This window comes from Gymnogyps californianus, chromosome 29 (assembly GCF_018139145.2).
Source record: "Gymnogyps californianus isolate 813 chromosome 29, ASM1813914v2, whole genome shotgun sequence".
Classification (NCBI taxonomy): Eukaryota; Metazoa; Chordata; class Aves; order Accipitriformes; family Cathartidae; genus Gymnogyps; species Gymnogyps californianus.
In genome coordinates, this window is record NC_059499.1 from 1,733,003 (window position 1) to 1,752,872 (window position 19,870).

The 19,870-nt window shown below is 65.6% G+C and overlaps 5 protein-coding genes across 6 annotated transcripts; 1 reads left to right on the forward strand and 4 right to left on the reverse strand.

Moving 5' to 3' along the window:
* Positions 1-344: 344 nt before the first annotated feature.
* LOC127026918 (protein S100-A2-like) lies at positions 345-1,025 on the reverse strand. The gene is made up of 2 exons (XM_050912213.1): positions 900-1,025; positions 345-695 (listed from the first exon to the last, which is right to left on the reverse strand). Exons 1-2 carry the CDS (start codon positions 1,023-1,025, stop codon positions 345-347), a joined length of 477 nt encoding a protein of 158 aa, XP_050768170.1.
* A 2,039-nt stretch (positions 1,026-3,064) lies between these two features.
* On the reverse strand, positions 3,065-6,486 carry S100A16 (S100 calcium binding protein A16). Of its 2 annotated transcripts, none has more exons than XM_050912154.1 (3): positions 6,446-6,486; positions 3,935-4,106; positions 3,065-3,822 (listed from the first exon to the last, which is right to left on the reverse strand). In XM_050912154.1, the coding sequence occupies exons 2-3, from the start codon at positions 4,088-4,090 to the stop codon at positions 3,658-3,660; spliced, it is 321 nt and encodes a 106-aa protein (XP_050768111.1). In that variant the 5' UTR covers positions 4,091-4,106; positions 6,446-6,486; the 3' UTR covers positions 3,065-3,657. The 2 variants fall into 2 exon arrangements, with proteins under 2 accessions (XP_050768111.1, XP_050768110.1); XM_050912153.1 differs by lacking the exon at positions 6,446-6,486 and adding an exon at positions 4,725-4,781.
* Positions 6,487-10,275: 3,789 nt separating this feature from the next.
* LOC127026862 (protein S100-A14-like) lies at positions 10,276-12,080 on the reverse strand. Its single transcript, XM_050912160.1, has 3 exons — positions 12,032-12,080; positions 10,504-10,650; positions 10,276-10,395 (listed from the first exon to the last, which is right to left on the reverse strand). Exons 1-3 carry the CDS (start codon positions 12,062-12,064, stop codon positions 10,276-10,278), a joined length of 300 nt encoding a protein of 99 aa, XP_050768117.1. The 5' UTR covers positions 12,065-12,080.
* A 1,134-nt stretch (positions 12,081-13,214) lies between these two features.
* On the reverse strand, positions 13,215-14,358 carry S100A13 (S100 calcium binding protein A13). The gene is made up of 3 exons (XM_050912156.1): positions 14,220-14,358; positions 13,593-13,774; positions 13,215-13,398 (listed from the first exon to the last, which is right to left on the reverse strand). The coding sequence occupies exons 2-3, from the start codon at positions 13,743-13,745 to the stop codon at positions 13,264-13,266; spliced, it is 288 nt and encodes a 95-aa protein (XP_050768113.1). The 5' UTR covers positions 13,746-13,774; positions 14,220-14,358; the 3' UTR covers positions 13,215-13,263.
* A 2,577-nt stretch (positions 14,359-16,935) lies between these two features.
* Positions 16,936-19,546, forward strand: S100A1 (S100 calcium binding protein A1). The gene is made up of 3 exons (XM_050912158.1): positions 16,936-16,990; positions 18,970-19,118; positions 19,253-19,546. The coding sequence occupies exons 2-3, from the start codon at positions 18,978-18,980 to the stop codon at positions 19,394-19,396; spliced, it is 285 nt and encodes a 94-aa protein (XP_050768115.1). The 5' UTR covers positions 16,936-16,990; positions 18,970-18,977; the 3' UTR covers positions 19,397-19,546.
* Positions 19,547-19,870: the final 324 nt, after the last annotated feature.

The following is a 19,870-nucleotide window of genomic DNA, read 5'->3' on the forward strand; positions in this document are numbered from 1 at the left end:
TCACCGGGGTCGGCGCAGATCAGGCAGCAGCGAGGAGCCGGGGTGCTGCAGCTGGAGCGCGGTGGGCATTTATAGCCGGCCGGGCTGGCACTGCCCAGCGTGCCCCATGCAGCCCCCTCGCCTCCAGGCTTTCCCAGCAGCTCCACGCAGGCGGTTTTGCCCGCGCCTCATTTTTGCCTAATGAGCTGTGTGATCCCATTAGCGGGAGGTGGGTGGGTTTGGCTGCTGCTGGGAGAAGCTGCTGGCCCCGCTGGGGAGTCTGGGGACCGAGGCACAAGCTAAGGGATAGGCACAAGGACTAGGAAGTGCTGGGGCATCCCGTGGGGCTCCCCGGAGAAAGCTGGTCACCAGCCCACGTCCGTCCCCACCCTCATCACTGTACTGTCCCCCACACCGCCAGCTTTCTGGGTGGCCTTGGTCTCCCCAAGACAGATGGTCCCAAGCACTCCCATGCCAGTGACCCCAGTGCAAACGAACAGGCTCTGCAGTGGGGCTGGGAAGGTGACAGCAGTTTTATTCGAGCCATGGGCTGGGGCTCGATGCCGGCTGGCAGGGCCACAAGCCTTAGCACAGAAGTTGTTGCAGAGCATGGTGAGGCAGCCCAGGAGGACCACGTACTCCTTGAAGTCCATCATGTTGTCCTTGTCCTCCAGGTCCTTCAGCAGCACCCAGAAGCTCCGCTCATCCAGTTGTTCCTGGCACAGAGCATCAGTGGGGTGAAGGACAGCACTCTCCGGCTGCGGCACAGTAGGCATCAACCGCAACGGGTGGTTTTGGCAGATGGGGGGAACCTGCTTCAGGGAGGAGCGAGCCCTTCCCCGACCCCCACTTCTTCCCCAGTGACGGGGAGAGACATGAGGATGCTGGTGGGGTTCAGTCCCAGGTGTCCCCACACTCACCCCCATGAAGCTGGGCAGCTCCTTCAGCTCGCCCTTTCTCCGCTGGTACTTGTCACCCTCTTTCCCCGAGCGCTCGTGGAAGGTGGCAATGCTGGAGGCCAGGGCTTGTTCCAGGGTGGTGGCCATCCTGGCAGGATGCTGCTCCCGGGGGAGCGCCAGCACCGGGGAGGGCACCCGGCTTTTCCCTGCAAACCCCCGGTTATGTTTGCATTGCCACCCATCCGCAAGAGCCTGTTTGGTTTGGAGGAGGGAGCCAGGATAAATCCTCGTCTGGCGAAACCCAAGGTGGCCTGGCCTTGAGCATCCCGAAGGCAGCCAACCTTTCAGTCTCTGGTGGTTGCAGAGGAAACGTGTCTTCCTTCTCCCAGAGATCTGGCAGCTGGAGAGGACCGTGGGGGAACACACATTCAGGGCATTTTCTGAAATCTTGCAAATCTTGCAGCACATGGGGCCTCGAGGCTGGTGCACCGCCAGGGCTGGGTTAGCAGCTGGTGCAGGGTGCCCGGAGCGGATCCCACCGGCGACACGAGGACAGGAGCGTGGGTTTGAGCTCCCTGAACTGGGGCCAGCTGCAGAGCCTGGCAGCCCCATCCCTGTTGCACGGTCCCGCACTGTCCCCCTCCCCGCCTGCCGTATGGTGCCGTGCAAAGTGCCCCAGGGCTTTCCGGGAGGAGCACCCAGGGGTGCAGTTGCCGAGCACACGGGCATACAAACCACCCCCTGCCCACACAGATGCCCGTGCAACACGCTCTCTGACACACTGGTCCCCTGCACGCTGGTGCAGTGCAGCAGTCCCCCCCTCCCCGTGTCCCCTGGGTTCCCTATGCACCCATGTTTGCTCCAGGCAGCTCCGGGGTGGGAAATAACGCACCCAGCCTCGACCAGCATAGGCACGGGGTGCTGCGACTGCTCAGAGCCCCAGCCCGGATGCCCGGGTCCTGCGGGAAAGCTCGCACAAGGCGGGGGAAATCCTGAATTGTTTCCATGCACTGCAGCCGATCTGCATCTAGAAATGAGATGTTGGGGGCTGGTTGCCCCTCTCCCTGAGGGTCCCTTCTAGAGACACCCCGAGAGTCTACCCCAGATGCCGCCGGATTGCTGGGATCCCGTGTGAGCAGCTGGGTGCAGCACCCAGCCGAGCCCCACTCACCCCACAAACAGCGGTGTGAGTCACGAGCCCTGCCCTCGCCCAAGAGGGATTCCTCCACCGTGACTCAGCCGCAGCCCTGCCCAGCTGCGCAGTCTCCCACGGCGGGGCACCCCCCCTCTTTGCCCGGGACCCCAAGTGCTGCAGGGCAGGGGAAGGTGGGCTGCATGGGCAGGGGGACAGGCAGGACCCAGCGATGCTTCTGCATTGGGGAGGGGAGCAGGACGGTCAGCAAGGGGGGGCTGGCTGGAAGGGGATGGGGGTCTCAGCTCTAAGGTGCTGACATCCCCCCTGCCATGGGACTGGGGGTCGCAGGGGGCCGCTGCCATGCTCACAGGCCCGGGGCCAAGTCCCGTCCCGGTGGAAAATCCCCAGCAGGCGCCAGGGCTGCCGGCTCGGGCTGCCCGCCAGCACCGTGGGCGTCACAGGGCGCCACGGGCTGGGCTGCAGCACGCTCCCCGCCGAGCACCGCCGACCCGGGCTGTCCCAGCACACATGGGGCCGTGGAGCTTTTCCCCGTCCCCATCCTGGGTGGGGGGCATGCAATGCGCCGAGTTGCAGCACAGGAATTGGGGTGCCCCAAGATGCCCCGGGGTTGGGGCGGCCATGACTTTGCGGTGCACGGATGCGGGGCTGTAGGGCCGGGCTGCTCAGGACCCCGCATGGGGACATGGAGAGGGTCCCCCGGGACGTGGAGAGGGTCCCCCGGGACGTGTGGCAGCAGCATCCACACCCTGTGCCCCAGGCAGCGGCTTGGGGTGCTGTGGGGCCGGTGGGGTGCCGGGAGGCCACGGTGTCTGCTGACACCTCGTGGTGGCTTGATCAGCCCCAGGGAGCCCGTCCCTGCGAGGCCGGAAGGCTGGGATGGACGTTATCGCCAGCCCAGGGCACGCCGTGACTGCGTGGGTGACGGGGGACGGAGCAGACCCCCTCCCTTGGCCCCCTGCACCCCCTTGGTGCATGCATGCTGCGGGGCAGCCCCCGGGAAGGCAGAGCCTCAGCGTCACCCACTGCTCCTGCAAACTTTATTGCTGCAATAAATAACCACGGTGGTGTTGCCCGGACGGGACCGCGCCACTCCCCGAGCCCGAAGGACCAGAGCACCAGGCAGCGCAGGCAGGGCAGACCCTTCACCAGCTTGGGCAGGGGGAAAGGCATCCTTTTCCCAAGAAGACCCCTGACTTTGAGGGGGAGCTCCAAGGGGAGAGGAGGGTGTCCTGGTCGTGATGGGGTTTCTGCCAGCGGGGCCGTGCCCCAGAGGTCTGAGAACAGACAGAATTCATGTCCTAGATGAGGGGAAGCCTCTCCCTTCGCTTCTTGCCCAGCAGCCCAGCAAGGACAGGGCTTGCGGAAGAGGATGAAGGCAGGGATGGCATGGCGTGGGGCAAGGAGGAGCCCCCCGAGGCTGTGATGGCCTCGCACCCCCCAGCTCCCACCCACAGGGTCTTCCCACCCCGATCGCACCCTGGTATGGCTCGGTCGGCAAAGCCGTGGGAGACTGGGGTGCCCCGGGGCAAGCTGGGGCTCGGGGCAGGGTGCAGCAGCAGGAGAGGCAAGAAGCGGGGAGCCGTGGAGGAGCAGGGGCTGAGCCCGGGGTCCGGATGCAGCCGGCTACTTGGTGTGCTTGACGCTCTGCTCCTGCTGGCGGATGATTTGGGCGATGGGGCTGGCGATGCCGCCTATCAAGGTCCAGTACTCCTCGAAGCTGATGCGCCCATCTTTGTTCTCATCCAGATCACAGATGAGCTTGTCAGCCGCTCGACGGTTCCCGGTGTCCTGGGGGAAAGAGCGGAGCTGTTCACACCGAGACGGCGGGGAAAGCGGGGTGGGGGGGACCCCATACAAGCGCGAGGAGCCGGTCCCCTGGCCCCGTGCGTCCCAGCCTCACCGTCAGCATGTGGTTGAGCTCACAGCTCAGCATCTTGCGGAAATCCTTCTTGCTGATGCGCCGCGGCTTCTTGCAGCAGCAGCGGCGGCTCGAGTACTTGTCAAAGTTGTTCACCAGCACCTGGACAGCCCATTCCAGCTCCGTGCATTCTGCCATCGCTGCCTGCGGTCACCTGCGGGGATGGGGGTCAGGGACGGGGGCCGTGGGACCCTCCACGTGCCCATGCTGGAGGACAGGGAGTGGAAGGGCAGGCGGCGTGCCGTCAAAGCTCACGGTGCCATCGCTCAGGGCATGCATGGGGTTCTCCGCTGCTGCCGGCCCTGGGGTCACCGCAAGCCGCCCAGGCAGACAAAAAGCAGCCTCCATGGAAAAGCAAAAAGCCAGCAGTGCCGACGTGCGGGGTGCTCGTCTCCCCACATCGCTGCTCATACAGGATCACCCGAAAAATCCTCCATGCCACCTGCCCTGGCTCTGGCACAGCACCCACCTCACGCCTGCCACCCCACCTGCCCCCCCCCGGGGCGGCCGACCCCACGCGTAGGATGGGGCAGCAATTATGGCACTGGGGCCGCAGGGCTCCACAGCGCCAGGGCCGCGGCCGCCAGTTCCCAGGGCTCATTAGGGAGGAATGGGGCTGGGAGCCATGCGGCAGGGCGGCGGTGGCGGCGGGACGAGGGCAGGAATTACCGGCCAGCCCTCCTGTTGCTTCACAGCTCTGGGAACACCCCAGAGGGGCAGGTCTGGACCTGCCTGAGCCCCCCACGAGCCCAGCCAAGGGCGTCCCCCATACCCCAGGGTCCGATCCTGCCTGCCTGCTTGATGTCCAGGGTCCCCCTCCTCTCTCCACGGTCCCGAGGCTGCCCCAAGCCAGAAAGCTCCTTCCTATGGATGGACCCAACAGGATGATCCTTGTCACGGGGTCCGGCATCCGCATCCTGGGCAGGATGCAGGCAGGCAGGGACGGAAACTGCGTCACCTTGTCCGGCCTTGGCTCTTTCCTGCCCCATCAGTGGCAGGGATTGGGGCGAGCTGGGGCGTGTTGTTCCCCATCGTTTTGCTGGAGCCATGCTGATTTACACCAGCCCAGGGTGCAACACCAACCGTCACGGCAGCAGTGGCCACCTGGGTCTTGGAGGAAGCCAATGGGGCGGCATGCGTGGAGCCCAGAGGGGTGGCCCAGCACTGTCCGCGACTCTGGGGGCATCATCAAGGAGGGTGTCTGCAGCCTGGCTGCTCCCTGGGAGTGGGCAGGACCTGTCCGGTGCCCCAAATTTGGCTCACGTCCCCTCTCTCTTTGCACTGATTCTCCCCGATTCAGCCCCAGGCTGAGGACATCGGCACATCAGGGTGCTGATGAGAGACACAAGGCTCAGCCCCGGGCTCCCTGCTCTCTCACGCTCGTCCCTGCGTGCCTCGGCATGGCTGGGTGCCCTCCCGAGTCATCCTTGTCCCCACGGGACCCTTCGCTGTGCCATGGTGCTGCGGCCCAGGGCCACCCCGTCCTGGGACTGGGGACCGTCCCTGGCTTGCAGAATGCTGGGCACCAGGGTAGTTTTTGAACAGTCTCAGCACTCGCAGAGGGTCCCGCTGCGAGCTGCAGTGCCCGGCACGGCCCCGCGAGAGCTGCTCACCAGAGACCTCCATCTCCGGCCCTTCCTTGTCCCGGGCCATTAATTGCCAACAAAAGGTAGTCAGCAGCACCTGGGCAAACGCACCCACCACACACCCACCCCCTGCACCCGCTGGGGTCCCCAAATGCAGACCCCAAGCCACTGTCGCCAGTCCCCCGCCACCAGCACCCAGCCCATCCTCGGGGCATCATGGCTGCTGCTTTGACGCTGACTCACGGCACCAGCCCATCCGCAACAGCGCAGCCCGCATGGTCCCGCCGTCGCCTGCGCCCCGGCCCCACCACGTGCCCCCAGGGCCAGCCTGGGGCATGGGGACATTGTCACGGCAGTGGGACGCGGGGATGCCGGCACGGCTGCAGCAGGGCTGGGCGCCGGGGAGGCGGGATGGGCAGGAGAGGGCTCGCTGGCTGCTCCGCTCCTGCTGCCACGGTCCCCCCTCTTCTTTCACCTCTCCCTCTCCTTCCTCACGCACTCACCAGCACCAGCGCCCAGAGCCAGGACCCACAGCCGGGCACAGCCCCGGTGCTCCCTGCCCATGGCCCCGGCACCGCCGTGGGCAAAGCAAGGGGGAAATCCCCCTTTTCCAGGGGCCAGACCCCACTGGCAACCCCATGCACCAGGCTCTCCGTAGGCAGCCGAGGTTGATGGATGCTGCCAAGCCCCATGCCGGACCACTCGCCCCCCAGCCCGGCTCCCCCCAGTGCTCCCCCAGCATCCAGTGGGTCCCCTCCACCCCGGCCCCGCGCGCGCGGTGCTGCCGAAAGGCTCAGGGGATTTCCACCACCCAACCTGCAGCAGCATGTCCCAGGGCTGCTCCCAGTTGAATATTCACCCTAAGGGTCCCGATGCCGGCTTTCCCGTCCCCAGCTCGGAGCCTCACCTGGCTCCGTCCGGGGGTCCCGCTCCGTCCGTCTGTCGCTGATTTGGCAGCACGGGCAGTTGGAGCCGATTACGCACGCTCTCTCCTCACCTTGCACCCATACCACTGGGCCCAGCCGGGCTTTTAAAGAGGCTCCCACCCCTCCCTGACGTTCCCAGGGCGTTCCCGGGCTAGGGCTTACCTGGGAAATGGCTCCCTGCGATTGCAACACCCAGACGGGTCGGTGCGAGCACAGACCCGCAGCAGGCTCCAGCTCCCTCCCAGGGGCTGCTCTTGTGCATGGCTGTGGCTGTGGGGTGATGGCAGGTGTTTGGGGACCACCCCAAAAGACCCCACCGTCTGGAAGGGGTGCTGGGCTCCCAGCAGCGGTGGTTTACCAGGCACAGTGCAACTCCAGCCTCGCCCCAGGGTTTGCAAACCTGCCGCCGTCCAGCCACGCAGCAGCCGAAAGCCTGGCTCCTCCGTCCCGCGGCACATCCCCGCCACCCACCCTGCTCCAAACTGCCCCACGCACCCACCGCCAGCGATGCCAGCCAGTCGGGTCCAGTGTGGCACAGGAGCTGCCTAGCAAAGCGGGGGGCATCGTTTATTTGAACCAAAACCACTTGTTCTCAAGGGTGAAAGGGGCTGGCGTGGGTCTCTGGGGCCCTGGAAGCACAAGCACCCACTCCGTATCCAGCTCTCAGCCGTCTCTAGATGCACTGGGACAGATAAGGCTCTTCTCAGCTGGTAGCTGTGCTTGTAAAGTCTCATCTGTAATTAATTGTCCCGGCAAATTGTACCCCGGTATGTCTACCAGAGCAATGGGACAGTGATTTGATGCCAAGATTAGATACGGGCATTATTGGGAGCTGCATAGTTAAGGATGCAAAGTAGGAGGTGATATATTACAGGCAGGAGCCACCTGCTCAGAGGACCTTTGGGGCTCCTCTCCTGGAAAAATCGACATGTGTCATCCCAGCTCTCTACTGGTTTCTTCCTAATCTCGGTTGGGAGGAAGCAAACCCATTCTCGGCCGAGATGCTCCGGTGTCGTTGATGCAACATCCCAGGAGGGTGGGAATCCCTCCCCGACCCTGCAGGCAAACAGCTCACCTCTGCATCATTACTCTCCTGTGCCTGGCAGATGTCACAACCACATCCAAGCCCTTATTTTTACAAGGCATCCAGGGCGTGTGCGTGTGTGTGTGCTCAGAGCAGCCACGTACCATCCAGACCCATCACAAGACAGTTCCCAGCCATTTTGATTGCCTCGATGAGGTTGGTCTCTCCCCTGGTCTCCACCAGCTCCAGGTCTGAAGGGTCGGGAGCAGTTTGGCTTCTCATGGACCAGCTCTGCCCCATGGGACCCTTTGCAGAGCGGGAAGACTGAGCCCCAGCTTTGGGGGTCTTGGTGACCGCTGTGATGGGTACCCTGGAGCCACTGCTCCTGCACACAGCGGCCACCCCAGCACAGACAAATGCATTTCTCGGCATTTCCACCAGCGCAGTGCCATGCCCATGTGGTCAGCGCTGACTCACCGAGGGGCACCGACCGCCCCGGCACGGGCTGATCTGTTCCTACCACCTCCAAGGACCTTCCAGATACAACAGATACTTACTGAGGATGGCTCACGCCACAGGAATTGCCTTCCTCCCGACAGCGCACCGTCACGCCGGGGAGCCAGTCGCCAAACCAGAAATAGGACCCAGGAGTCCCCACTCCCATAGCACATTCCCAGCCTGGTGCTGGGAAGAGGATCCAGGAGCCCTGGCTCCCCTTTCCCCCCCATCACCCCAACCATTTGACACATTTCCTGTCTCTAATTAAATGCACACCACACCTTTCTGCTTAATTTCCATGTATTTATTTCCAAGGCAGGAACAATAAATAGTCATTCTTGTTGTGAAATCCACCCCAAGGTGAGAGGAGACAGAGGGTGGCCTGTGGCCGAGCCACGGTGTCGGTGCTGCCGCGCCAGCCACCAGCCTAGGAGGACCTGCCACCCTGGTCTGGCCTCGGGTTTTATCACATTTCTTTGGGGTTTGGTTTGGTTTCGTTCATCTTTTTTTTTTTCCCCCCACAGCACAGAGCCTCACAAGGTGACGCAGGTGCTGCTGAGGTGCCCGCACCCTCTCCCTTTTTGGGGTCCCCGTCCCCATTGTGCCTCCAGGGCTGCCCACGGGCTCTTCGGGGACACGGAGCTCAGCGGGAATGGGCCAGATGGCAGAGGAAAGGTGGAATAACCGGGCTCAGCAGGTGCCCTGCACCCTTTCAAGCCCATTTCTTCACCCTCCATGCGCTCGGTGCCTGAGCTAATTGCTCTATCCCAGTGAGCCACCGCTTTGTGGCATTTACTGTTTTCTAATTTGCTGTAATTACACAGAAATTCCACGCTCTCCTGGCACAGGTGGGATCTTGCTGCTGGCCTCACAGCTCTTGGGTCGTCCTGAGCCCAGGATTTCGGGGTCTCCTCTGAGCTCCCTCCAGCCCAGCATGGAGGCGCACGCCCAAAGCCCTCGGGGTGCCTGGTCTTGAGACACGGCCCTGGTTCTGCTTGTGGGGTCCCCGCAATGGGGACCGCCGGGCACAAGCCACCCCGGGAACTGGGCATGTGCACAGCCCCGTGCACACCCTCGGCACCATGCACACCCTCAGTGGCGTGCACACCCAGAGCGCTGTGCACACCCAGGGCACCGTGCACACCCACAATGCCCACGCACGCCCACAGCACTGTGGCCACCGCAGCACCGCGCGCACCCACAGTGCTCACGCACACTCACAGCACCGTGCACGCTTGCAGCATCCTGTGCATGCCTGCAGTATCCTTTGCACACCTGCAACATCCCTTGCACACCCGCAACATCCCTTGCACGCCCGCAGCATCCCTTGCAGCCTCGTGCTCTGCACTGGGGCCAGCGGGGCTGTGCAACCCAGCAGCAAGTGATGCTCAGAGCCGCGATCGCTGCAGCCCCATCCCTCCCTGCTCCCCTCTTTCCCCCTCCCACAAAGGACAAATGACATCACCCCATCCTGGCTGGCTTTTTTCCACTGTTTTCCTTTATTAATTTATACAAAAATGGTTGCAAGTGACGCAAGCTGATAACAACCCGCCACCGTCCCAGCCCCGAGCCCAGCCGCCAGCCGGGGGCCAGCATCCCTAGAGAGGGGCAGGTGGGGGAGCACCGTGCAGGTGGCATACCCCGACATAGCACCCCAAAACCTGGGCAGGCGCAGGGCACCGCGGTCCCTGCACCGGGGGAAGAGCAGGGAATACACCCAGGCCATGCACGGCGACGTCGGTGCTGGCCCGGAGCCCGGGATGCCCCTGAAGGTGCTCGAAGCACGAGGCAGAACTGTGGCACAGGGGCTCCCTTCGGGTGGCAGGGCACGGGGCCGGGGGGACGAGCCCGCACATCCAAGGGTTTTTGGAGGAAAGGAGCCGAGTCCCTCTCACTGCGATGCTCCGGGGCTGGGGGACCTGCAACCGGAGGGGTTTTGGGGCCGGAGGCGGGACAACCCCAGGGGTAAAGGCTCTGGAGCAAAGGACGGAGAAAGGCAGCTCCAGAGCCGGCGCCAGGAACCCCCTTGCCACCTCCCTCCCGCCGCGGCACGGGCCAGAGCTGGGGATGGGAAGGGAGGTTTCCTGACGGGAAGGAGAGCCGAGAGAGGGTAGGGATGGAGCCGGGGAGGGGGATCCCTCCACCCTGGCTAGGGACGCGGGGAGGAGACAAGCCCCGGCAGGAGCAACGCTGCATTTTCCCAGGCACATCCCACCGGGACCAGCAGCCTCTCGCGCTTCTCGGTGCAGAGCCTGAGGCCTCGGGCGCCTTCCCGTCCCCCGCCGCCCTCTACTTCCTCCGGCAGCCCTTGGCTGCGTCCCCCATCATGTCCCAGTACTCTCCGAACTCCAGCTTGGCCTCGTCAGGGTCTCCCATGCATTCGATCTTCTCGTCCAGCGGTCCAACACACTGCAGCGGGGGCGGAAAAAAGCATCGGGGTGATGGGGCTGTGGGGTCCCGCAGGCAGCCCGTGCCCACCCCAGCTCCCCCTGCCCGCTGCCGGGGCTCTGCCCTCACCTTCCCCAGGTGGGGCAGCTTCTGCACCACCAGCTCCTGCATCTCGTTGGGCGTCAGGTACTCCTTCTGCCCCTTCACTGCGTAGCAGTGGAACTGGTTGATGACGGTCTCGATGGCCCGCTCCACGTCGGTGAGCTCCTGGCAGTCCTGCGCGGGGGAGAGAGGGTGAGCACTGGTGGGACACATCCCGGATGGATGGAATATCCCCCGGATGGACGGGACATCCCCCGGATGGACAGGACAAGCCCCCAAGTAGGTGGGACACTCCCCGAGCAGATGTGCCAGTGCTCTCTGCAGATGTTCAACCCTTCCACAATGATGTGATAAACCTCCTTATCAACATGATACCCCTCCGTACAGATGTGAGGCCCCCTCTACAGATGTAAGACCTCACTGTACAGGTGTGAGACCCCCCCTACAGATGCAAGACCACTCCATACAGATGTGAGACCACTCCATACAGATGTGAGACCCCACCGTACAGATGTGAGACCCCGCCGTACAGATGTTGCCTCCCTCCATACAGGCTCTGCCCAGCTGCAATACCTCCCTACAGCTGCCATACCCCTCCACCTCGACGTGTCACCCCTCCACCTCGATGTGACACCCCTCCCCGCAGGCATGTCACCCCCTGTCTCTGCTTGCCTAGACTTCTCCCTGCCCGGGGCCAGCGAGGCTCAGCCACCCCGGCGTCTCCAGGCGCTACACCCACGGCGTGCGGGGGCCGCCGCGGCCGTCCGGACTGGTTCTTCCTCTCCTTTGCACAAGCGGCGGATGGCGGCATGAGTCAGTGCCCAGGACGACTCGGGTGCCTGCCGGGATGGGGTTTGGCGGCAGCAGGAGCCACACTCCCTCCCCGTCGGGGCTGCAGACCCCTTCCCTGGTGGGGTCGGGGACAGAGACCGTCCCAACCCGCGTGCCCGGCTCCCCAGCCACACGTGCTAATCAGCCAGAGCTGCGTTTGAAGGGAAACGATGGTGATTCACTCAGCATCTGCGGTTTCCCCTTGAAACACTATTAAACCACATCAGGCGATGCCCATTAGGAAGAACCCAGCAATCTTCAGAGCCTCAGCCCGGCGCCCCAGCTCAGCCGGCCGGGGCCAAATCCTCTGCAGGTGCAAAGGGGCGCGGGGTGGGCACCTCCCATTTGAAAGCCGAGGAAAACAGGAGACTTTCTGCCGTTGGGCATCCTTGGAGAGGTTGCAAGGAATACGCGCAGCTCCCGAAGGTGAGTCCACGGGAGCTGGAGAAAGCTGCCTGGTTCCCCGAGCTTTCAAGCGGCTCCAAGCCTGCAGCACCACGTTCCCCCTGCCCAGCGCCGGGGCAGCATCGCCGAACTCCAAAACAGCCCCCCGGCTCCTCCGCTGGAGTCTGGCTCCAGGATGGGGCTGGCCCGGCCACGCTGCTCTGAGTCACCCCGTGCCCAGGGCCGTGCTCCAAGGGATGGGGCTGTGCGGGGTCACCCCCGAGCCCCGCACCCCGCCGGGGGTCCCAGCCCTCCCAGTGCCGCAGCGTTGCTCATAGACCTTGCGCTTCTTGCGGCAGTTGCACTGGCCCATGCTGCTCCTCGCGGGGTCTGTAGGTCCTTGGTGGCAGCGGTGGTGGTGGGGCTGTCCTCTCCGACGGGGTTTTGGGGAGCTGGCAGGGGAAGAAAGCCAGGCTCAGCTCTCGGCTTGGGGGAAGCTTCCCCTCCTTCGGCGCCGGGACTGAGCGCAGGGCGAGGAAGGAGCCCTGGGATGCGGTGAGCTGCCGGGACACGTCCCGGCGGCAGGAGCGTCCCTGCCCCAGCGGCAAGTCGTGGCAGAGCCGAGCGTGGGAGCAGGGGGGGGTGCGGAGGGGTGGCGGGACCCCTGGGCGCAGACCCCCATCCCACGGTGGCGGATGGGCCACTTACCTGCTCCACGGGCTCTCCTGGGTCTGCGCGGGCTGTGGCGCGCCGGGGTTTTATACCACGGGGAGGTGTGAGTGGGAGCTCCCTGCGCGCCGCCAGCTGCGGTGTGGTGCAAGGCGTCTCATTCCGGAGCCTGGCCCGGTGCCAGCGTGGGGCTGGGAAACGCCTCCTTCCCGGCCACATTGACGGTTCCCCATCCAGCCCGGCACTGCCGTGTAGCACCGCGTGGGAACGGCCACCTGGGCACCGGGCTCCGGCCGGCTCAGGGATGGGTAACGCCGTGGTAGGGGTTTCACCATTTCCCAGCAGCGCCGGGTTTTGGGAGCTGAACGCCGGGAATGGGAGCTCGGTTAGGGGTGCTGAGCCGGAGACATGCTGTGCCGGCGGATGCGTCCCCTTGTGCCACCCAAGACCCCAGAGAGGATGGGCATTGATGTCATGGAGGTGGTGGCCACTGCGGCCACCACAGCATCGCTGCCGGAGATGCTCCCGAGCCCCACCCCGCTTCCAGCCACATCTCTACCACCCATCAGGGTTGCACTAAGCAACCCCACAGCCCGGCAGGAAGGCGTTTGTGGGGTGCAGGGTGGCACCCTGCAAGCCAGACCAGTGCACGGGCGATTTGGGAATGGCCCCATCCATGACAGGTTCCCCGCAGCAGCCATCCCAACGCAGAGTGAGCCCCGATCCACCACTCGTGGTGCTGGGCTCATCCCCGGGGCACAGCATGGCCATGGGCAGATGCAGGCAGGGGAGGAGATGGGCCGCCCAAATCGGGAGCCCCCCGCTAAGAACAGCAGCGATGCTCAGGCTCAGGGAAACCTCTTTTATTAGCTCCGCGTCGGCCGAGTCTCCCCATCAGCCCAGTCACTTCTTCCCTGCTTTCTCCTTCCGCATGGCCTTCGCCAGCTCCCCGATCAGCCTCCAGTACTCGCCGAATTTCAGCTCCTCGTCGTTGTTCACGTCCAGCTCACTCATCTTCTCCTCCAGGGAGGGGACGTCCTGCGGGGATGACAGGGGAGGCTTGGACGCATCCCGGTCCCCAGCAAGCGGGATGGGGAGGGAGGGGAGCAGGGCCTGCTACTCGCTCTTGCTTGCAAATCCCAGGATACTGGGAGCAGCCCCCCAGCTCGGGGCGACCCACGGGGATCCAGCCGCCCCCCCAGCTGCCCCACACATGCTGCCCCTCACCTCACCTTCATCAGGTTGGGCAGCTGGAGCTGGACCAGCTCCTTGAACTCGCTGGCCGTCAGCGTGCCCTTCTTGCCCTCCTTCCCCGCGTAGGTGAAGAAGACGGTGACGATCTTATCGATGGCCGTCTCCAGCTCGGTCAGCTCACCCGTGGCCATGGTGCCGGGGCACAGCAGAGGCCCCAGGGCTGCAGGGAGAGGAGCCGAGAGGGGGGGTTGGAGGCGAAGGTGCCTCCCGGGGAGGTGATGCCCAGGGTGCATCGGGAGAAGGGGACCCTCTCCCCTTTCCCAGCCCAGGGTGCAGCGAGTCTGCAAGGTCTCAGCTCAGCTCTGCGAGGCTAAGCCGGGTCCTGGGGCTGGGGGCTGCCCCGCTGCCCTGCTGCTCACTACGGACCGAGCGCTTCAGCCAGGCCCTCCTCAGCCGGCGCGGGGAGGGGGAGCAGAGCCGTTCGGTGACGCCGCTGCCATCCGGCGCAGCGTGGCACAAACGCCGCAGAGGCAGCCAGGATGGGGGGACATCAGGAAAGGGACGGGGGGACGGCAAGGGTCCCCAGCGCCGCTCTCGTCCTGCGAGTGCTGAAGACATGGTGGCCGGGGTGGGGCCAGCGCTGCAGGCAGCGATTCCCTACTTACCCCCCTCGCCTGCGGGCAGAGAGCTGCAGGCAGGTCGCGGCCCCCCGGGAGGTTTTATACCCTGCGCCACAGGAGGGGAGAGCACGGCGCTTTGTCCCCCCGTGCCACGGTGTTGGGTTTCCTGTTGTAGCCGGACGGACGCACAGACACCGCCCGGGCGCGGAGACGTCCTCCTCTCCTCCCTCCCCACGCAGGCAGCGGACCAAATTCAGTGCTCGGCCCCGCTGGTGTGAACCTGCCGCCGGCTTCCGCGGCACCGCCTGGGCTCTGCCGCCGTGGGGATGCTCCGGTGGGGAGCAGGATGGGACCACGGGGCAGAGAGGAGGGACAAGGGAGGACAGAGAGGGTTTGCTCTGGCACCCGCTGTGCTGGAGCATCCCGCGGGGCTCAAGCATCACCCGGACCTTTCCGGGGGTACGGGGCAGGTCTCACCCCCATATGCATCCCTGCAGGGACGGGGTTGCATTGAAGATGAGGACACAGTCCCCAGCGCCCCGCTCATGTCCCTCCATGCCCCGACACGGTGGCTCGTCCCGGCCCGTGATCCAGCAGCTCTGCGGACCCAGGGCCGGGCTTGATTCGCACCGAGTGAGAGTTGTGACTCAGCCACCCGCTGACATCATCCCTATTAATAGTGGGCTTTGTAAAAATTAATTAATCCAAATTAATTAGGGGCTTGGAACTGCCCGAGCGTTCCCCTTTAATCATCATGTATTTATAACATGGCAGCCCTGGCAGGTTTCCACCTGGGAGACGGAGCAGCTCCGCACCGCAGCACCACCGTTCCCACGGGCCCCTGAGCCACATCCCGCACCCCAGCACCCAAACCCCGCGTGGTGCCCACGGCACAGCCCTGGGGTGAGGCGGTGGGGACGCCGGGGGCGGCGGCGGCGCGAGATGGGGGTGATGTTGGGGGACTATCTCTGCCCGGAGCGTGGCAGGGATGTCCCTGATTGCCAGCCACCCCATCCCTGCGTGCCATGGGGGCTGTGTCCCGGCGTCCCCACGGCAGCGTGACACCGAGCACGAGGGGAGCGAGGCCAGGGTGAGCAGCCCCTCCCTGGAATAGTGCATGGGAGCCCGGCACAGCCTGGAAACCCCCCCATCAGCGGTGTTTTGGGGACTCAGAGTAGGGAGGTCCCCGGCGCAATGCCACCATCACTAGCCTGGTTTCTGCTGAGCCCTGACGCACTCACTCCACCCCTCCACGGGGATGGGGAGGCTCTAGCCGGCACCGGGCAGCCCGGTCCCCACCCTGCACCCGTCACACCAGCTCACGGGGGAGGAATTGTCTTCCTGCAGCCCCACCGGCCCGGCCCCCTCCCCGGGGTGACGGGGGGACGGGGACGGGACTTCCGCCGAGCCCCACGTCAGGGGACCGAGATGGTCTCTTGGGAAACCGCTGGGGTGAGTCAGGCCTGGCAGGGACGGGGACAGGTTTGAGGTGAATCACCGGCCCCAAGAGCCAGGCGGGCCCGTGACTTGCCACCCCTGGAATTCGAGGTGCCGGGACGGGGCAAGGAGGCAGCAGGCACTGCAGCGGCCCCGCAACAGGATGCGGCGAAATCACATGTGACAGGAGAAACGGCACCTCCCGATCAAGCCAGGGATCCCTGCTCAAGGCCATCCCCATGAGCAGGGAGCGGTGACCCAGCCTCAGGGGACCCCGGTGCTACTGGGAGAGGGCAGAGCATCGCAGGACCCAGCGTGCCGAGGCGAGAGCTCGGGGTCGGGGTGCAGGTGCATCCCAGGGGGTTGGCACCCACTCCCGTATCCTGGTCCTGGTGGTGTCCCCAACCTGTCTTGGTTGGGGATCCCAACCGGGGACGGTCACTGTGGCCACCACGGGTGCCAAGCCCAGCAGTGGTCCACACCAGCCCACCGCACCTATCAGGGCTCGTTGGAGGGGAGCGTGGATATTTGAGGCTGCAAAACTGGGTGCCCACTGCCATGGCAATGCCCCCGGCCCTGGCACAGCGGGCGCCCAGCAGCTCCCCTCGCTCCAAAGCCCAGGGATGGAAAAGCCTCTTCCATGCTCCAGCGATGGGACGGAGAGACAAGATCGGCCCAGCCCCGGCACCAGCAACTGGAGCAACTGGTTTAGCTGGGTCAAAGTGGAGCATGGGGAGTCACAGTGGCTGAAACCTGTTCCAAGATGTGTGTAAACCTCCTGGCACGTCCCTCGCTGCTCCCGGTTTGGTAAGAGCTTGTCCTGGGGATCTACCAGCGCGGACACGCCGGGTGTGCTCTCCCCACACGGCCAGCACCGCAGCGGCAGGGAGCAGGGCCGCGACGCTTGGGGTCGACCCCTCCGGCGCCCACACGATGCCCCTGCGGCATCGGGGTTTACCCTTGGGGACCCGGCTCCAGCCGGTCCCACCACTCGGGAAACGCCTGGATGAATCCTGATCTCCAGGGAGGTTTGGGGTTTAATAAGAGCAGAGCAGAGCCCCTCCAAACACAGCCGGAGCGCTTGGGGAGATCGGCACAGCCAGGCGGTTGGACACACCGGCTGTGCCGGTGCCTGGGGCATGGCGGCCCCGGCTCTGTGCCCACTTTGGGAACCGGGGCTGGGTTATTTTTAAGCTCAGGACCAGGCAGCGATGCCTGTTCCCGTCACAGGCAGCTGCTGCCCAATTGGGCAGGCAACACAGCCCCCGGGGGCCAGGCTTTCCCAGAAGGGGCAGCCGGATCCTGCCCGCTGCCGAGCCGCACTGGGGACAGGGGCACAGGGGCTCCGCTGCCGCCAGCCCCGACGCGGACACCACCGAGTGAGTGCCACCAGGGTCCTTTCCCAGGTTTCTCCCTGTCCCCAGGCTCTGGATCCGGCCTCTCCTGGAGCTCAGCAGCCCCAGGCCCCCCTCCCTGCCCCACACCAAAAATGGGAGCTGTGTCCTGCTGGGAAACAGCTCCTGAGCCTCCATTTGGGACCCCCACTTCCAGCCAGGGACCCCCACCTCCAGCCAGGGACCCCCTTCGCAGCCACCTCAGCTATCCCAGATGCAGGACAGGGGCTGGACCCCCAAGACCCTGCACATCACCCCAAATCCTCCAGCCCCCCCCCCCCCCCCCCGCCACTGCCCCCAGCACAGGGCAGTGGTGGTGGAGTGGCTGCACGGGGTCGAGGGACAGGGTGGCAGGATGGTTTTGGGGTCCCCAGGCTGGGGGGGGGGAGTGCCAGCACGGCCGCAGCATTTCCCAACCACGGGGACAGGAAGTGCAGGAGATGGAAACGGAGGGAGCAGGATATAATTAGCCCCAAATTAGGACTGGAATCTGGGATAAAGAGCCCGGCACCACCCGGCTCTTGCGAAAAGCCACGACGCCACGCCGGCAGCTCCCAGCAGCCCCCCTGCAGCCTTGGCGGGGGGGGGGGGGGTCCCAAAAAGGGGGGGGGACGATGGTGCACGCCTGAGTTTGGGGACTCAGCACCGCTGCCGTTCCCCCAGGGATGCTGGTGCCGGGGAGGCCGCGGCGGGTTCGGCCCCACGCTGCCCCGGCCGCGCAGATGCGGGGCCGTAACGAGAGCCGCAGCGGGGCCGGGATTATCAGCATCGGCGATGCCAGTTTGGGAATCTGGTTTCTTGGCCAAGCCGTTGCTGGAGCAACCTCCTGGCTGGGATTGTGGGGCTTTTTTAATTTGACAAGAGGCCTTTCTGTGTGCGGGGAGCGGGTGGCCCCGGGGGGCCCGGGCTGAGTCACCTGATAGCCCCCGCCGGCTCCCCCCGGCCCCGGCTGGCTCCCGTTGCGAGGCTGAGGACACCGGATACCAGCGCCTTATCAGCCTGGGGGAGGAGGGCTGGGGATGGATCCGGCATGGCACCCTGGCGCTGACAGATGGGGGATGCCGGCGGGCGCCGAGCGGGTGACGCCGCGGGGTCAGACCCCGGGCGTCGCGGTGCCACGGGGGCCGCGGCCGCGAGCGAAGCCAGGGCCCGGCGCAGGATCCGACCCAGGGCTGGCGGGCAGAGCCGGCCGGGGGGGGTGGCCCCAGCGAGGGACCCCGCTGCCCACCCTGCACATCCCCGTGTCCCCTGGCATCCCGCTGCCCCACGGGGCCACAGTGGGGCCAGCCTCAGCCATGGGGGTGGCAAGAAGGGACACCCGAGGTTTAGCACGGGGACATGGAGCCCCCCAAAGTGACTCTTGCATCGCTGCCCACCCCTCCCCTGCCCACCGCCACCCCCTAAGCACCAGTGGGGCTGGAAATGCTCCTCTGCGTTATCCTGGGGCCGGCGTGGGGCGAGCGGGGCAGCGGGGTGCCGTGGGTTCGGGCTCCCCGCATCCCGGCCCCTGCGAAGGTGGCGCGGGGCAGCCCAGCGGTGCCAGCCAGGCTGTCGAGCCCTGGTATCCGATTCTCCCGGAGGGAGGGGGCTTGCAGGTTATTTAACGTCCCTGGCTGGCCCAGCCCAGCATACTCGAAGCAGCGGGCGGGCGGCGCGGCCGGGAGCTCAGGTGAGCGCAGGTCCTGGCCAGGGCATGGGTGCCCTGCGAGGGGGCAGGCAGCCGGGGCCCCCTCCCACAGGAGCACCCCATCCAGCCCTGGGGAGCAGCGGGGTTGCCCCGAGACCCCCGCAGCCCCCGGGTCTCTGCCCAGCGCCAAGTGTTCAGAGTGGAGGCCACGGCATGCGAGGCTCCCCAGCAGGGGACGGGGCAGGGGGTGGCTGCGATTTGGGGGCTGCCCCTCGTGGCAAAGGGGGGGGGGGGGCTGGCGGCTGCCCCCCGTAAGGCAGCGGGTGCTTCCCCGCAGCCGGAGCCATGGCGTCGCAGCTGGAAGGGGCCATGGAGACGCTCATCAACGTCTTCCACCACTACTCGGGCAAAGAGGGGGACAAGTACAAGCTGAGCAAGAAGGAGCTGAAGGAGCTGCTGCAGAGCGAGCTGGGCTGCTTCCTGGAGGTAGGGACCGGCCGTGCTGGGGCACCGGGGCCGGGGGGGGGGGGATCCCCCTTTCCCTCCGTGCCCCGGGGCAGCAGTGTTCCCAGCGGGCTGCCGAGCCCTGGGGCTCACCCTGTCACCCCCCCCACACACAGACCCAGAAGGACACGGGTGCCGTGGAGAAGATCATGCAGGACCTGGATGAGAACGGCGACGGGGAGGTGGACTTCCAGGAGTACGTGGTCCTGGTGGCCGCCCTCACCGTCGCCTGCAACACCTTCTTCTGGGAGAACGCCTGACCCAGGCCTGTCCTCACCCCGCAGCAGCCAGCCATGGCGTCCCCAAAATGCAGAGCGCCCCGCCACCCCCCCAGCTCACCCTCCACTCCCCAGCACACCCCACTGGGATCCAGCTCCATAATAAAGCCAGAGGCGTGTTGTCAGCTCCTTCGTTTCCAGGGTCGGGATTTCTGCTCTGTCCCCCCGGTACTGCCCCCGGGGATACCAGGGAGCCTTCCCTCTCCTGAGCCACGGGGTCACGGGGAAAAGCCACCCTGGGTCACCCCAAGTGCCTGGAGACATCCCCGTCTCCACCCTGCTCTGGCTCCTTCCTCCATTGCACCCTGCGCCCCACCCTGCCCCAGAGCCTGGCAATCAACCCCAAATCACCCCAGGGCACAACGCAGCCGGGGTGGGTAACCCCAGCCTGCACTGGGGTGTTGGGGTGCAGGACATGGGGGTGCAACGTGGGGGGCATAAGGGTCCGGGGTCGGG

Bases quoted from the DNA above. Each gene is read 5' to 3' on its own strand.
- LOC127026918 (XM_050912213.1), bottom strand. From the start codon at position 1,025: ATGGCCACCACCCTGGAACAAGCCCTGGCCTCCAGCATTGCCACCTTC. The intron at 696-899 runs GTGAGTGTGGGG...GCTCTGTGCCAG, and splicing joins AGCTGCCCAGCTTCATGGGG to GAACAACTGGATGAGCGGAG.
- S100A16 (XM_050912154.1), bottom strand. From the start codon at position 4,090: ATGGCAGAATGCACGGAGCTGGAATGGGCTGTCCAGGTGCTGGTGAAC. The intron at 3,823-3,934 runs GTGAGGCTGGGA...TCTTTCCCCCAG, and splicing joins AGCTCAACCACATGCTGACG to GACACCGGGAACCGTCGAGC.
- LOC127026862 (XM_050912160.1), bottom strand. From the start codon at position 12,064: ATGGGCCAGTGCAACTGCCGCAAGAAGCGCAAG. The intron at 10,651-12,031 runs GTCTATGAGCAA...TCCCCCGCGCAG, and splicing joins ACTGCCGCAAGAAGCGCAAG to GACTGCCAGGAGCTCACCGA. The intron at 10,396-10,503 runs GTGAGGGCAGAG...CCCCCGCTGCAG, and splicing joins AGCTGCCCCACCTGGGGAAG to TGTGTTGGACCGCTGGACGA.
- S100A13 (XM_050912156.1), bottom strand. From the start codon at position 13,745: ATGGCCACGGGTGAGCTGACCGAGCTGGAGACGGCCATCGATAAGATC. The intron at 13,399-13,592 runs GTGAGGTGAGGG...TCATCCCCGCAG, and splicing joins AGCTGCCCAACCTGATGAAG to GACGTCCCCTCCCTGGAGGA.
- S100A1 (XM_050912158.1), top strand. From the start codon at position 18,978: ATGGCGTCGCAGCTGGAAGGGGCCATGGAGACGCTCATCAACGTCTTC. The intron at 19,119-19,252 runs GTAGGGACCGGC...CCCCACACACAG, and splicing joins AGCTGGGCTGCTTCCTGGAG to ACCCAGAAGGACACGGGTGC.